Source organism: Amia ocellicauda, chromosome 4, assembly GCF_036373705.1.
Source record: "Amia ocellicauda isolate fAmiCal2 chromosome 4, fAmiCal2.hap1, whole genome shotgun sequence".
Classification (NCBI taxonomy): Eukaryota; Metazoa; Chordata; class Actinopteri; order Amiiformes; family Amiidae; genus Amia; species Amia ocellicauda.
The window spans coordinates 21,100,983-21,117,658 of record NC_089853.1 but is presented as its reverse complement, the minus strand read 5'-3'; the positions used below and the strand labels follow the sequence as shown (position 1 = coordinate 21,117,658).

Here is a 16,676-nt window from a genome sequence, read left to right as displayed (position 1 = left end):
CTTTTTCCTATTTGTAGTGGAGATGAGTGGTACCCGGTGGGGTCTTCTGCTGTTGTAGCCCATCCGCCTCAAGGTTGTACGTGTTGTGGCTTCACAAATGCTTTGCTGCATACCTCGGTTGTAACGAGTGGTTATTTCAGTCAAAGTTGCTCTTCTATCAGCTTGAATCAGTCGGCCCATTCTCCTCTGACCTCTAGCATCAACAAGGCATTGTCGCCCACAGGACTGCCGCATTCTGGATGTTTTTCCCTTTTCACACCATTCTTTGTAAACCTTAGAAATGGTTGTGCGTGAAAATCCCAGTAACTGAGCAGATTGTGAAATACTCAGACCGGCCCGTCTGGCACCAACAACCATGCCACGCTCAAAATTGCTTAAATCACCTTTCTTTCCCATTCAGACATTCAGTTTGGAGTTCAGGAGATTGTCTTGACCAGGACCACACCCCTAAATGCATTGAAGCAACTGCCATGTGATTGGTTGGTTAGATAATTGCATTAATGAGAAATTGAACAGGTGTTCCTAATAATCCTTTAGGTGAGTGTATGTAGGTAATAGATATATATACACATGCACGTAACATGGATAGGTCAAACAGTCCACTGGGGATAATTTCCTCTGATTGTCCAAGCTACAACACAGGAGATAGGTGAGAACAGATTATGCCTTCAAAGGAACTTTAATATCTCTCTCCTAGTCCAGGAAGGACTTCTGACTGATTCTGCCAGTGGTTAGCTGTATTTCTAAAGGAACATGGCTTGGAGACCAGGCTCTGGCCACCAGTTAAACCCAAAGGCAGTATGAGGCTCTTCCACAGTGTGTGATAGATCTCAGAGAGCGGTCTTCTGAGGACGTGGCTCAGGGGTCCACACTACCCATTCTGTATCAGCTGTGGTCCCACAGAGTGTCGAAATATTAGACATTAAGAAATGCCAAGAGGAAAAGTGCATTAAAACTGGCAACATTAAGGTACAATGTCAAGTACAGAAGACTAATTAGATCAAGTTTTTTTTTTCCCTCAATGATCTGGCAGCTTGCAGAGTACATTGCCTTGGAAATGTTAATTTGATATATTACAGTATAAAAATAAATTATTGATAAAGAATTTATTTGTGAAAAGAAGACATTAATTTTTCAACTGCAGCAATCCATATTTGTGTTTCTGTTGAATCAGCAATGGGTTTCTGCTTAGATAAATTACCCTGGCTGACGGGAGTTTTAGCAAGGATATCACTGAAGGTGTCAAGATTTGCAGTGTCTTGCATAATCTCTCTCATGTTCCTGTCATCTATAATAATTAATATACTACGATAATCCTCCAAATAATCACAAGACAGAAAATACAAATGAAACAGATAAATACCTGTAGGTCTTCCTGAATTACTGAGTTTCTTCATCAAAGTTTTATCAAAACTTGAAATAATTGTATGAATTCTGCATTTGCATGAACTCCTACTCAGACAATTTGGACAATTTAGTAAAATAATCTACTGCTGAAGGATTTAAGGAGGATTAAAACTGCTCTTTAGAAAAAAGTTAATGTTATATCCTTGCCATTCATGTATAAAAAGATACGTGTTAAACTGATGTTAAAGTGCGCATGCTGTAGCAGATGCTCATTGGTCTAATCTGTGACTGGGGTGATAGTCTAGTGGCCCAATAGCAATGATCGAGAGCATTGTGGTGGAGGTAACAAAGGGAAGACATCAATATTGCCAGTGGAAATGCAGTGAAAGCCCTAAGCTGAACTGGACACATTTCTGCACAGCACCTTCACATACAGGGCTAGAACTGTCACTTTCCACAAAGGCATTTTTTCATTTATTCAGTGAATAATAAATTAAATATCTCAACTTTGTTTGTGTGAAAAAACCAGACCATCTGTCTTCTTGATTGGAATGGAAAGCAACACCTCAGTAGGAAAACAACTCAGTAAGATTAATCACAATCCAGTTACAGGGTTTTCAGGCAATTATGACGGACCATTAAAAATAAATAAATAAATAAGGAAAGTAAGGCAGACGCTTTAATATACTATCAGTTCCTAGGCCTGCCCCACTTAACTCCCATAATGTATGAAGCGGGTTCAGCCATGAACAGAAATGAGACAAATAAGACCAGCACATCACTTAAGTTGTTGTATTGTAACCTGAAGCATCTGCCAATTCATTAAGTAAAATATTGGCATTTTCTAAGCTCAGCAAGCCAGAGACCGACAGTGCATTTTGATGTTTAGAGTTGCCACAAGCTAGTAGTTGAGATTATTTGAATCCATATGCTTTAATCTATTTCCTTTGTTGTTTTGCAGGGAAGCAGCTGAAACTCAGCATGCATGTCCAGAGCCCCAGCTTAGCTGCTATGATCTGTGAATCTCTGATCATGGGAAAAGTACCGTTCTTCCCAGATCGGAATTCTAAACCAGAAGGCATTCCTAAAGACAGCATCAATTACAACTTCAGACATCATGTTACAATGTTGCCTTACAACGAGGACCCTTCATTGATGTTCAAATAGAAGAAATCCTTACAGCTGAGGGAAAACCAATGCTAGAGCCAGTGAGTTGAATTGGCAGACAAATATCACTGTAACATTAGTCATTAATCATTCTGCTAAAGAGCTGCGTCTTTATAGGACTGATAAGGAATTTGTGTTCCTGGTTATCGAGACCTTGCCTTCAGCTCTAGAGGTTTAATGTAATGAAAAATGTATCCCCAGTCATTACATTTAGCAAAAGATGCATAATACATCACGTTTTTCCCACAAACGTTTGGGCATGTCACTATATGCTTTGCATTGACAGAGTGAAAGTGATCTCTTCACTGACTGACATTCTCTGCCGCACTTGCCAAAGACCAAGTCAAGCATCACGTACAACCATGCAACAAGTGAATGATATTAACAGGGGAATTGAAAAGTAAAACTGCAGCCATATTGACCATTTTTAAGGCCTCTAGCAAGAAAGACACAGCTTGTATCAGCAGACACAGTCCGGGCTTCCATTAAGATTAAGTTAAGCGGCATTCTTCCTTAAGCAATGAGGCAAGTGTGAAAGGATCATACAAATCATAATTGAAGGCAGCTGGCAGACAGTGAAATGTGGTTGAGATGTGCGTGCTGAGCGTGTGTGGGAGAGGGGGGACGGGCTGAATGTAGCCATCACCAGCAACAAACGTACCTAATTTCTGCTCTAGATAAAGACACTAACATTTGCTGATAAATCAAATGAATGTCTAGCAAAGACACACATGACCTTAAGACTGGCAGTTTGATAAATGCACCAGGTCAGAGTTGATCTTTGAAGGAGAGTAGTCCGGTCCTGGTAATGAGATGTGCCAGCTAATGTTTAATGAAGAGACAGACACAGATAACTGATATGGAATGGTCAGGGACAGCCACAAATAATGTGCAAAGGGCTCCTGTAATTAATTTTAGATAGAGAATAACTTGTGGATTTAAAGATGTAAACTCAGTGTTCTAGCGCATAGGATTGAGTGTTTATAAGAATTCCTAACTTGTGGGATGCCATGAGATTATACTGTAAAATACTCCGCAATGTGCTAGATATGACCTGACAGCACAATTGTAGTTCTGTCAACTGTATATATTACTGTTGGATACTTCAGACCAAACACTGATTTCCCGGAGGATGACAAGAATTGAAAGCAACTCTTAAAAATTACAAGCCATGCTGTGTATAGATCAAATAGTCAACAACATGATATCCCAATATGAAAAATTAGAAATAATGGAAGTTTAATGATCAATAGTGCTTCAGAACAGCACACAGTAACCAGCATCTTCAAAACAAAGTAAGGTTTCATTTGTTTTGAAAATGGAAGCAAAGAAGTATTATCAAATAGTGAAATATAAGAGCATAAACCAAGATATGCCTGGAGTATAAATCAAGATTATATATTTTTTTACTTTAAACTGTTTTTCAAAGGCAAAATTTGATATGCAAACAACAAACTGAATAATAAGAAACTTAATAATAAGAAATAAGAAATATACAATAATACGTGGAGGTTTTTTTTTTTGTTTTTTGTTTCTTTGCCCAAAAAGGTTAATGTAAATGTAGGCAATCCATCTAAGTCATGTGCAAAGCAAATTATCGTTCTAATTGTTATGGTCAATAAGGAAGAAAGAAAATAAAAATATCATGGGGGATCACCTTGTGGTTACAGTTGAATGAAGAATAAAGGGAACATAATTGTCTTTGAAAGAAATGACTGAAGCAGACACATTCTTCAAGTCCCTGCAATTAAATCCATAGCACACCTCCATGACCTGTAATCACTGCGGTCTGAACAAAGGTCTCATTTGATTTTGACACCTGTTGGGGGGAACGGTGAATCTTCACAGATACATTTTCAGGGGTTAGTGCTCCACTGCACTTAACACCACTGCAAAATGAAAGTTGAAGTCACTCTTGTTTGTGCATCCCACACACATTTAATGAGTTTACATTCACAATGTTCTGAACTTCAAATGCTCTTTATAAAAAAGAAAAAAAATGAAGTAATCTAAAATGAAATTTAAAGTATATAAAAAAAATCTAAATTTCAATCTCTATAAATGTGAGTCTCCCAGTTTCTAACCTTTGAAAATATCTCCCTTAATGAGATGAATCCTCCAGATGTACACAGCATGAGCAAAACCAAACGGCAAAGTGAGGGAGCATTGTAATGAACTCTTTGATATACTTCTACGTGCATAAGCGATATGACAACATTCTTTTACAAGAATTCGTTTCCCTTGATAAATGTCTGGACAATGTCTTATTATTATTATTATTATTATTATTATTATTATTATTATTATTATTATTATTTTTTTTTTTTTTTTTTTTTTTGCCAGCCTCATGAACGGTCTATCTGAGAGATTCTACAATGGGGATTATTAAATACTGCAGTGAGTAAGGCATGACTTATGAGCAGACCTCCTAAGAACTGCTCTCTAATCATGGCTGCGCAGTTGTGGCAGTAATTGTTATGCAGAAGTGGATCTCCCATGAGGCATCGGCAAATGTGAAAATTGCAGCTACCTTCTCTGAGGAATCAGCCTTTGATACCAAGCATTGATTCAGACTTAATGGCAGGTAGTATTACATCTAACCCATGTAAGGAGGTTTAATGTATGTTAAGACCTTTTTTTTTCTTGCAGTTAATGCAAATTCATTAAAATAATTATCCATGCATTCATTATAAGAGACCTGTATGTGTGTGGGGGTGTGGGACAGATTCATTTGAATACTAGCTTCATGAGTAAGTTTGTAATCTGTGCAAAGTAAATGAAGGGTGGGTGTTCCTGCTGGTCTGATATGCAAGTATGAAATCAGGCAGAGGATATACCAGAGGACTTAAGCTGAAATCTGTGCTTGCTCTGGGTAAATATTCCTGTATTCAATTATAATCAAAAATGTTTGCCGTGGGAAGGACACTAAGGGACTTCAGAGCATGTCTTGCCTGAATTTTGCAATCTCTTATTGGCTTTCCCCAGGTTTAAAATGAAATAGCTGGAAGATACACAAATCAGCCATAACATTATGATCACCTGCCTAATATTGTGTAGGTCCACCTTTTGCTGCCAAAACAGCCCTGACCCGTCGAGGCATGGACTCCACTAGACCTCTGAAGGTGTGCTGTGGTATCTGGCACCAAGACGTTAGCAGCAGATCCTTTAAGTCCTGTAAGTTGCGAGGTGGGGCCTCCATGGATCGGACTTGTTTGTCCAGCACATCCCACAGATGCTCAATTGGATTGAGATCTGGGGAATTTGGAGGCCAAGTCAATACCTTGAAGTCGTGATTCATCAGACCAGGCCACCTTCTTCCATTGCTCCGTGGTCCAGTTCTGATGCTCACGTGCCCATTGTAGGCGCTTTCGGCAGTGGACAGGGGTCAGCATGGGCACCCTGACTGGTCTGCGCATTGCAAACTGTGATGCACTGTGTGTTCTGACACCTTTCTATCAGAACCAGCATTAACGTTTTCAGCAATTTGAGCTACAGTAGCTCGTCTGTTGGATCGGACCACACGGGCCAGCCTTCGCTCCCCACGTGCATCAATGAGCCTTGGCCGCCCATGACCCTGTAGCCGGTTCACCGCTGATCCTTCCTTGGACCGCTTTTGATAGGTACTGACCACTGCAGACCGGGAACACCCCACAAGAGCTGCAGTTTTGGAGATGCTCTGACCCAGTCGTCTAGCCATCACAATTTTATTCCTTGTCAAAGTCGCTCAGATCCTTACGCTTGCCCATTTTTCCTGCTTCTAACACATCAACTTTGAGGACAAAATGTTCACTTGCTGCCTAATATATCCCACCCACTGACAGGGCCATGATAACGAGATTATCAGTGTTATTCCCTTCACCTGTCAGTGGTCATAATGTTATGGCTGATCAGTGTATGTGAACTACAGAAGTCCACGTTCAACACTTCATACTGAACTGTGGCAAGAATGCACTGTAATGAGCTTCTTTCTTCCAAGTGTGAATTAGGAGAAACCCTAACGGTGAACAGATAGATTAAATACCTTTGTGAGTGATAGCAAAGGTTTCAGAAGTACGTACGTGCTAAATATGATTTGCAGCAACGCCTGGACAGAGAGCTGTGCTTCATCAATTTAACAGCAGAGTCGAGTAGCAGAGCATCATTTGCAAATGGTGCTACAGATCGCAAAAACACAGCTGTATGAGACTAAGGGCTTGACAAGTCTAGTCAAACCATAAACTGCAGGATGAGCTCTGCGAATATAACATTTACCTCCACACTACAATCTAATTTCCTGTTTGTACTTAAACCATCACATTATGCACTGTAGGAAACAAATAAACAGATTTTTGTATTGTAAATAATGGTGGCTGCATGTGGTAATTGCATCCAAGATCTTTAAGACGTCTCTTTTTATAATTACAGCGCTTATTGCAGTATTTCCCCAAGTTAAAGAGGTTCATAATGAATTCAATGTGATTGAAATGAGATTGCCAAAATAAAAATAAGGCAATCTTCCATTACCACCAGAACTGTTCTTCTGTTGCATGTTAGTGATTATAAAAAGCAGCATTAAATAGACCACTACAAACACAGCTTAGATTTGTGCTCTATTTTCCAAAGAATATACTATTTAAAGACAAAGGTCAACATGGCAGACTGAAACTAGCAGCACCAAATAACTTTGTAACTAGACAAATTACTCCACAGCATTAAAAGAGGTGTCATTTAAAATAAAATTCCAACATCTATTTTCTCTTGGTTAGTTTCAGAAGGCCAACCATAAATCTTACTCCACATCTTGCATTTTAAAATGCATCGTGCCTTATCCCTTATGTGTAACAGAATAGATGTTTCCATTATACTTTTATTAACAATGCAAAAGCACCAACTCAGTCAGGCATATATATTCAGTATTGATCCCTTCTTTATAGTGCAAAAGATAAAATAAGAAAAAGGGATCAGGATTTTACATGCTCTAATCCCTCCTACAGACTGGTATCCCACTTAAGCCATTTGGTTAACACAAACTTCAGCACACAGCTGCAAAACTTGAATTTCTCTGAAGGTTAAAACAACAATCCAATCCCTTAAAAAATATTCCATTCTATAGCACAAGCCTTTGCCTTGGGACTGTGGTATTGACTTTTAAACAGATGCAATTTCACTTGCCCAAAATACACCTTTTAAAACATTAATGCACACAGAATGCTTAATGGTGCTCTTATCTTAATCCACTTTCTCTCTGGATCCAGAATGATTCAGAAATATAAAAACAATATATATCCATGTTGATACTAAAATATATGGAAATACTATATAATATATAATTGGTGTTGCTGAGCAACTTGCAATGCTCTCTTCCTTACAGTCCTGAGACTCTGTGCTACTTTATCGAATTTATATCAACTGGGACTGGTTTAACTAAATTAATGTAATATTGTATATGGTTTTAAAGATCAGCTTTAAAGATGTATTCATTTAATTATGTAAAGAATGTCAAGAGCCAGGGCTTTGTGTGTATAATGCTGAACACTTATTTCAGTAGTTTCTACTAAGGTAAACTCGGGACTCATGTCCACACTTTGCTTATTAAGGTGAAGCTAGAGTGCATTGTAAAGCAATTGTGTTTCTTAATCCAACATCACCGCTTACCAGTACAGCTCCTTCAGGATGCCTGTGCAGCACCTCTGCATTTGCATCTCATTTGGAGCTTTAGCAGTTGCAAATGTTTACCCATAATCCCTCTTAGAACAAAGACCTTTCAAGGCTCTGTATCTGTGTGTTGCGTCACGCCCGCAGTCTTTAAAGACAGGGACTGAGAGACTAGGATGTTGCTGCTGAATATTCAACTGTTACACACTTTGATGCTTCCTCAATGCAAAATTTAATTAAGAAAAAAAATGAAGCCCCCAGACCTACATTTAATCGCAAAAGACTCACAGGATGTATGAATGCCTGCTGCAGCCATTATAGTGAATACCTTTAAGTGTAGCATTTGAAATATGAAACACAGATCATAAATGGATGTGTTTATGGCTAATGGGTAGATAAAGGCAAACACAAGCGGAGAGCATGTGGCCAGCACTCCTTTAAATGAAGCTTGAGACAAAATCAGTGCTCACGCATTTCAATTGAGTGTGGCTACGACACTTTGCCAAATGCCACTGGATATACAGAAGAGGCTTCTGCGATCCTGCTATTTCTGGCTGTATATCCTGACTATTAATAAAAACTGCCTATTCAAGAAAGTGACTGGCATGGCATACCCCACTGCACCCTGCAAAAAAAGCAATGTTACCTAAGGAGAGACATAAAAAGGATACAAATATAGCAACAGTCCACAAATCTGCTGTGTCCTTAAAACACCTAAAGCAGACTAGAGCTGTCAAAATCACTTGGCTATACATTTCCATTTCCAATGTTTGACAAACACAGACGCTTCATGAAGGACTGAAATCCACACAGGAGCGTACTGCCCATAAACGCCACATGGCAGAGCACTACTTCTTCAGACAAGTTCTCTTTCACATTGTCGTCTACAGTACCACAGTTCAAACAAAGGACTTACTCTTAGCTGATCTAAGATCTTTAAAAGCAGGAGCCAATTGTGTGGATTAATTACAAATTTAATTCAGGGGGGCTCGGTTTAAATTGCACTTGGATGCCGCACATTGTGAAGCAGAGAAGACTGAACGATGCGAAAAAATTCCTGTCTCGCCATTAATCGCCTAGGTTTAGGCACAGAGTTTAGGTACGAATTAACATCAGAACTGATAGGGCTTCATATTATTTCTTGTTAGCGTGAGATCGATGGAGAGAACTTCATCCATAAACAATGTAATGATGAATATCATAAGAAAAGCTTTTAACATCACATAAGACAGTTTCTTTGGTATCAAATTTACACTGACCTGCCTGCACAGACTAACTTTCCTCATGCTTACACCTGGGCTAATTGAAAATGGGCTAGCAAATGATTCATTACCCTACAGAAATGGAAATGATCGTTATAAGGAAGAATGCCTATTTTGTACAGAGGCCTCGTGAATGGGGCATCTAATGGAGACAATTAAGCTTAAAATGCCCCAGAAAGGAACATATTTCAGCAGCATAATAGAGAAAAACAAACTGCATTATTATTTGTGGTAATAACAGCAGTACTATAATTGGTGCATTATTTTCATATAGAAATATTTCCCTTTCTTCCACTGAAAAATAAATTGAATTCCATATTGCTATGACGACAAAACAAACGTGTTGTTGTACACATTTTAAAATCTCTCACAAATAATTAATGTCGAAAACCCTACTTAGAATAATTTTGTTCTCGTAATTGCATGGATTCTAACCTGCTCAAAAACATCCATGACTTACTGGTAGATGTCGGATTCTATTTATTATCATTTATGTAATTTTAATAATGAACCCTTGGTGATTTCAAACCGCATGGCACCCCGTCAGCCGCCCAAGAGGAAGAGCACATCAGAAAACAGGAGGACCAAAGGCCTGTGACTGTATATTATGAAAAAGGGATTGGTTTCTTCTCCATTAAAAAATGAAATCGAGCAGAATAGAACAACCATGCACCTTTTGATCACATCATAGAAAAATACAGACACAACCTGGAATAAAACAGGCAACTTCGTTAACCATATTTAATATGCATGTTGCTTGATCCATCAAAACGCTTCACATTCACACATCAGTAATTTCAAATGTATAGCAACTCTTTGATGTTGTTGTTCCAACATTAGCTTGACAATGAATATATGTGTGTTTTTAATTGGAGCAGTTTGATTTCCCTCCCCTCATTGGGGGGTTGGAGGGGTGCATTACATCACATGTTTCAGCATTAAAGAAAAGATTGTGACTTTCTCTGTTGCCTGTAACTGTGAGCTTGTAGGAGTTGTAGAAGGGGAAAACTTTCTAAATAAAAGCTAAAATGTCTTAAAGAGCTTAAAGATCTGCTTGAATGTGTCTTCCCTCCAAAAGCCATAGTATTTCATTGTAGAACAGAAGCAGTCAGACATCTTTTAAGAGTCAGACATTTCCACATCTTGCAATTGGGCGTTCTTAATCTTGATCTTATCCTCCAGCTTTTCTTTTCCTGCAGTTAAAAACACATATGAATTAGTAATGGTTCACATCTATAATGCATTTTGACTTTCTTGATCTTTGAATACTGTGCACCACTCCCTTACAATGCTCTACTGAACAGCTCCACCACATGGGTAGAGTGGGCTATAACAGCCACACACACACAACTGCAACACGTTTGATTCTACAGTAAACACCTTGACAACATTAAAAATACTGGTAACAAACTTAATTAAATCAGTATTAAGACACTACAATCCAATTTATTTTACAAGATGACAATACTGAATAAAGGCAGTGTAGAAAACAGAAAGCGGTGAATGAATCAGCATATTTTTTTCTTTTAAAATAAATCCCATTTTGAGATTATTATGCCTGAAAAATCACTTGATAAACAAGCACTTATTACCACCACATATATACACCCTATTAGCATTCATCATTTACACCCTAAAGTGGTTTCAATAATTAACTTGGCATTACAGGGGATGAGCCACCTGGACCCACAATCAGAAAGTTAATTTGCAGAACTGACACTGAAGATATTAAGAAAACTGTAAAGGAAACGGTTTACCCAATTACTCTCAGATTCTATGAATAACTCGTGCTGAAGGTAATGATGACAAAGGGCTCTCCTTGATCAGGCGTAGAGAAGACAGTGGAATAAATTTGGAGAGGCTTCAGTGGGATCTGAATGTCATCTCTGGGTGGATTAAAACAGCGATGTACTCACCGGCATGTGGAGCTCTGATTAGGTGGATGTTCTTCTTCACCTCTGTGATGGCTTCCTCCTTCTCCAGCTCCTTGCCCTTCTTCAGTCTTTGAAAGGCAGAATACACAGGAGTGCATCAGAAACAAAAAACATACACCCGACTATTTTCAGTTTCTCAGCCCACCCCACAAGTTGTTTCAATAATGCCTCAGTAACGTCAACAAATACAGATGTAATAACAATGACGCATTCTTATTTGACGGTTCCAAAAACAGTGGTAAGCCTTTGGAAGGAACTGTCATTGCTTGAACTATTTTACAAGAAACAAAAAAGGGTATTATTTCTGTAATAAATAAATTAAATACCACTGTGTACTGCAATCTAAGAGACTAAACCTGCCAAGAACTGAAGTCAATAATTCAAGTTCCGCTTTCCTTTACAGTTCATTAACTTTTGAAAAGGCAGTAAAGGTATATTAGAAACCCTATAATGAATACAAAAAAACGACATCCTGGAGCCATTTAAAATTCTGTGCCGAAGAAAAACAAATAACATGGTGTATTACTGCGAAACAAGGAGAGAAAATAAGCCAAGAATGAACCTTTAGAAAATCCACACAGTGCTCAGACTCACCTGTTCATGATGAATCTTGCCTGTCTCTTGCGTTTGATTTCTTCTACTTTCTTCATGGCTTCCACTGAAACAAGCAATCAAGTGAAGGAGATTAAAACCCAATACAAATATACACTTATAGAAGCAGGTTACGGAGGTCAAAATAACAAGAATCCATTCCTGTTTTACAAGACAAAGATATGCAAATTGTGTACTGGGAATGCTTATCCAGCGGTGCTTGAAAAGTGTAAGGAATTTAAATCAAACAATGTAACCAAAAGTTCAATTAAGCTTAGGTAACTAGTTCCAAAGTCATGAAGTAACCACTTTTTGCAGTCTTCTCTTGTGATAAATGATCTAAAGACTTAAGTCACGTTAATTATTTCAGTTCCAAGATTACCATCATCTAAATCTTTCTGGACTAAAATAGTATTAAAACTATTCAGCCACAAATATGCCAATCATTTTGTATAGAACAGTCTCACTTGAGATTCACTTTGATGTCGGTTGTTGATTTCATCACCAGAAAGACCCATGTTACATTATTATTACTTATACACTTGTGTAAATTCTGAATTTGTACCATTTATTATGCCTTGAACTGCACTGTATTATTGCACTTTGTATTACTCTAATATTTTGTAAGTGGCCCAGGACAAGGGCATCTGCTAAGAAATAAATAATAATACTTGTGAGGGTACTGAGCTATATTAAAGGTAAGTGGATGGGTTACCTGTCTTGCTCCACAGTTCCCTCTGGTATTTGACTGGAAGATTTCTGCGCTTCTCAAACTCTAGAGCGTTATCCTGCATTAAAAAATAAATACAACTGTTATTTACATGATAACTCATTTATTTGCTCCCAATACCATGAGATTAAGTGAGAGACACTCACCACTGTTAACTCCTTCCCGGATGCTTTTCGGAAAGCCTTGGTCCACCTTATCTTTCTGGGATTACGCTTCTTCTTGAAGTTTTTGTGACATTTTGATTTGCAGAATCTAAACATCTAGGGGAGGGGGAAACAAAATACATTGTGAAGCAAATACTTTTCTAATAAGACTAAAATGCTTTCAGTATATTACTATAACGTGTAAAATGTCAATACAACCTGAGGAGTACTGAACCAGTCCATACACAATGTTCGTAACAGCAGATTTCATATTTGATATTAAAATCTTTAATATATTCATAACTTTCAAAAGCCACTTAACCATTTCAAAGGTTAACTTGCCATTCACATTGATGTTAACATCGATAAGAATAAAATCTGCGCTGTACAACTAGGACTATTACAACTTGTTAAATGTGCTACTACAACTGGACCGATTTATGCGATTTACTAAGAACTTCTAAAATAATGAACATAAGAAAACACATGCATGCAGTTTAAAGACGACCAAACCTGGAGTAATTCACAAGTAGTCAATTAATAATTGCAACAAATCTAACCCAATAAATATATACCATCCGGTGCCTCAGTATGTGAGCATTGCCTCCCCCCCCACTACGAGATACGGATAAACGTGCGGCTTCAACATCAAGGCCAAACACATAAAAAAATCAGTTAACAGTCTCTTACCTTGCAGTCATTTCGGACAAACATCATTCCGTGGCCTGGATAAATAGGCCCGGAGCAAAAATAACATTTCTCAATACGCATATTTACTGGATTTCAGCGTTTTTAAAAAGCACCTGAATCCCCACACTCCACACACAAGCATGGAGTGGTTATGAAAGGAAGTAGTAACGTTGAACTTCCGGGTTTAAGGGTTAAATCAAAATATACATGCTGCCACCATAGACAAAGAATAGAACTGGACGATTTTCCTGTATTGTGCGTCTGAACGGAACTGCAGCCGCCATCTTGGGTGAGAAGACGCCACGCTGTTGAAAGCGCTCTAACCAAAAATGCAGTAACACCCCACCTTTCCGGATTTAATTTATTTGGCTTCAATAAAAATGCAAGATGATCGCTTTAACTTCGAAAAGCAAGAAAATGATGTTAATTCTGTTCAAAATGATCTCTCCAAGTTGTAATGAAGTTAAAGTTAATCCAATAAAACACCAGACACTTCGAGACAGGAATTTGAAGTTGCACTCATAATCAAATTAATAAACTGCTGAAACTATCGATTCAGGCATTGGTTTATGTCAGTGATGCAACATCAAACATCATCAGTGATGCAACATTTTTAAGAGCCTGTTGGTCACGCTGTATGACTGGGAAATAAAGGCTGCTAAATGCAGTCGCAGAGACATTGAGTTGTCTTATTGCTAGTTACAAATATGTATTAACTGACTAAAGCAACACATTAATTTGCTTCCTCTGGTACATGGCATTTGGTGTGTGTGTGTAGCACATCCACACACACAATCCATCGCAATCGCAATCCATCTCTCTACTGAATATGGAACCTATTCTCTAATAATAATAATCATAATAATCATGTTTAGTCATCCACTTACTCGGTTTGGATGGGGATCTGTTCCATATATACTGTATGTCTACGGCTGCCACCTGCTGGAGACATTTTGTGATTTGTTCATTTGTTTTGAAATGATATGGTTTCCTGCTGGTATTTTATAAGGTATAAGATTTCCAACTGTGTTTATTGTGAGAGTAGTAGTTGAAATTAATCGATCCTCCTGGAGGACAGGTACAATAGTAGCAGTAACTTGCAACAAAAGTATTACAGTGAGAAAGGTGAGTCAGGTTTATAATCTGAAGCTAATAGTATTGCTCACCAAAGATACATTAATCATAAATTAATGGAGATCAGCATAAGATATCACTAGATTTTTTTTTTTAAATCTCAATATAGCTTACCTGCTTAATTATAAACACTTCATTAGTGAATATTCCAAGAGTACATTCAACAAACACTTGTCAATATAGTTGGTATTTATTGTTTTTTTTAATAGTAAAAATACTTGTTTTTGTTATTTTCCCATTGTCTTGTTCTCCCTTTTCAGCTGTGAATGATTGACTCCCTTCTCCATTTCTACTCAAAATGAATCCTCATCCTTCTGCATTTTAATAAGTGGGGCGTCTGTTTATTACCAAAGTAGTTATTGAATTTTCATTATAATTGGGCAAGCCTGTGCAATCGGTGACCTATTAGGATTGCCCTAAAGGCAGTCCACAGAAGTAATTGCAATGGTTTAGATTAGATCCATACCAGAATCAAATAAAATGCATTGGAGAGGTAAAACATTAGTTTAGGGTTTGAAATTAGCATTGACCCAGCTTTCAATCACCACTCTGCTTTATTAATAGGCTACTTTACTTAAATCAGGACAAGCATAGCAGTACCTCATGATTGCATTTGTAATGAAGGACAATGGATTGAACAGTAAAAGTATGTCCAGACTTACTTTTCAAGATGACAAAACATTCACACACACACAAAAATCAAATTGGGTTTCACTTTTAAAAAAGTTGACTGTTCAACTTTAATCATTAGCAATTACATACAAAAGGAGCGAAAAGCTTTGAAAATCAGTTAGTATTTTCAGCATTCATTTGAGATGTCCGCTAGATGGAATTGGACACCGAAGTGTTCGCGCTCTCCAAAAGGCAGACATAACTGTCAGCACCAATTTTGCCTGGGATGAGAGAGTAGCAGTCTTTGCAACAGCTATTGCATTTCATTATATTCCTGTCTATTTATTTTATTATTAACCTTCAAGACCTGATAGACTTTTATCTAGTAATTTGTACAAGGGTGATTACCTTTATTAAAATGTTCTAACTATATATTGAAATAATTAGTTGTATGAAAGAGTAATGACAAGTTTTAAATCTCAAAAGTGATATTCATAGTTTAATTCTCAACAACCCACAACTGATGCAAAGAAAATCTTATGTCACATTTTGTTATTTCAAACAGTCAATATTTACATTTAGTTAAGCATCTGACTGGGCTCAGTTTAGATTAATGGTTTAAACACAGGTAGAACTGCTCTTCCAGTTATATATTTATTTATTGATTGATTTATTGGCAAGGAATATTTGACTATAAGCTAACATTTGCACATGGCTGAGAAAATGGCTGGGGAGTGCTTAGAAAAAACCTTCCATCAGGGTTAGGGTCTCATGTCTACTGACATAACTAATATGGATTGAGTTGCAGACTGGAGGTAGTTTCACATTTAGGTAGAGTAACTTTGGCTTTGCACTGTGGAAAATATCACAAAGCATGCTCCTTTCTTAAGCATATCCCAAACTGACTAGAAGCCAATTTAAAACCGAGTCTACACACACATTTATAAAACACTTAATTCCATTTACTGTCCCCGGCGTGAAGTGACACCCGACTGTTCACTCTTAAGAAAACTACAGAAATGACCCTGCACTGTAATAATGGAATATTTCACTTCAGTTGTTTATCGAAATGCATTCCATTTATATTTCAATGATAAATTACACACTTAGCCTTTCATTTGTTGATAAAATGCAATATGCATATTGCTAATACACTGTAGAGGTAATGGGGATGGCCAGGCATACGATTATTCTGGATATTGACTGTAAAAGCCTCATGTTTATTATCCCATTAGAATAAAGTAATAAAATGCCAAGTATTTTGATTAAGTGTATGCAGATCTCAATATAGAAAGACATGTCTATTCAGGCAGAATTACTTTTAGGGACAATCATGCCTTGCTGCAATATTAGATTTGCATAATTGTAACTGTTCTTTCTGTGTATTTATTTTATTTTGTTTCTGAAATGAAAAGAAACAAGTAAACAGATT

At 37.5% G+C, this 16,676-nt stretch overlaps 1 protein-coding gene across 1 annotated transcript; it reads right to left on the bottom strand.

Moving 5' to 3' along the window:
* Positions 1 to 10,137: 10,137 nt before the first annotated feature.
* rsl24d1 (ribosomal L24 domain containing 1) lies at positions 10,138 to 13,669 on the bottom strand. The gene is made up of 6 exons (XM_066701361.1): positions 13,499 to 13,669; positions 12,812 to 12,925; positions 12,651 to 12,723; positions 11,939 to 12,002; positions 11,327 to 11,412; positions 10,138 to 10,603 (listed from the first exon to the last, which is right to left on the bottom strand). Exons 1-6 carry the CDS (start codon positions 13,577 to 13,579, stop codon positions 10,530 to 10,532), a joined length of 492 nt encoding a protein of 163 aa, XP_066557458.1. The 5' UTR covers positions 13,580 to 13,669; the 3' UTR covers positions 10,138 to 10,529.
* Between the last annotated feature and the right edge of the window lie 3,007 nt (positions 13,670 to 16,676).

Bases quoted from the DNA above. Each gene is read 5' to 3' on its own strand.
- rsl24d1 (XM_066701361.1), bottom strand. From the start codon at position 13,579: ATGCGTATTGAGAAATGTTATTTTTGCTCCGGGCCTATTTATCCAGGC. The intron at 12,926-13,498 runs GTAAGAGACTGT...CCCCTCCCCTAG, and splicing joins TTGTCCGAAATGACTGCAAG to ATGTTTAGATTCTGCAAATC. The intron at 11,413-11,938 runs GTGAGTCTGAGC...TGCCTTTCAAAG, and splicing joins GCAAGATTCATCATGAACAG to ACTGAAGAAGGGCAAGGAGC.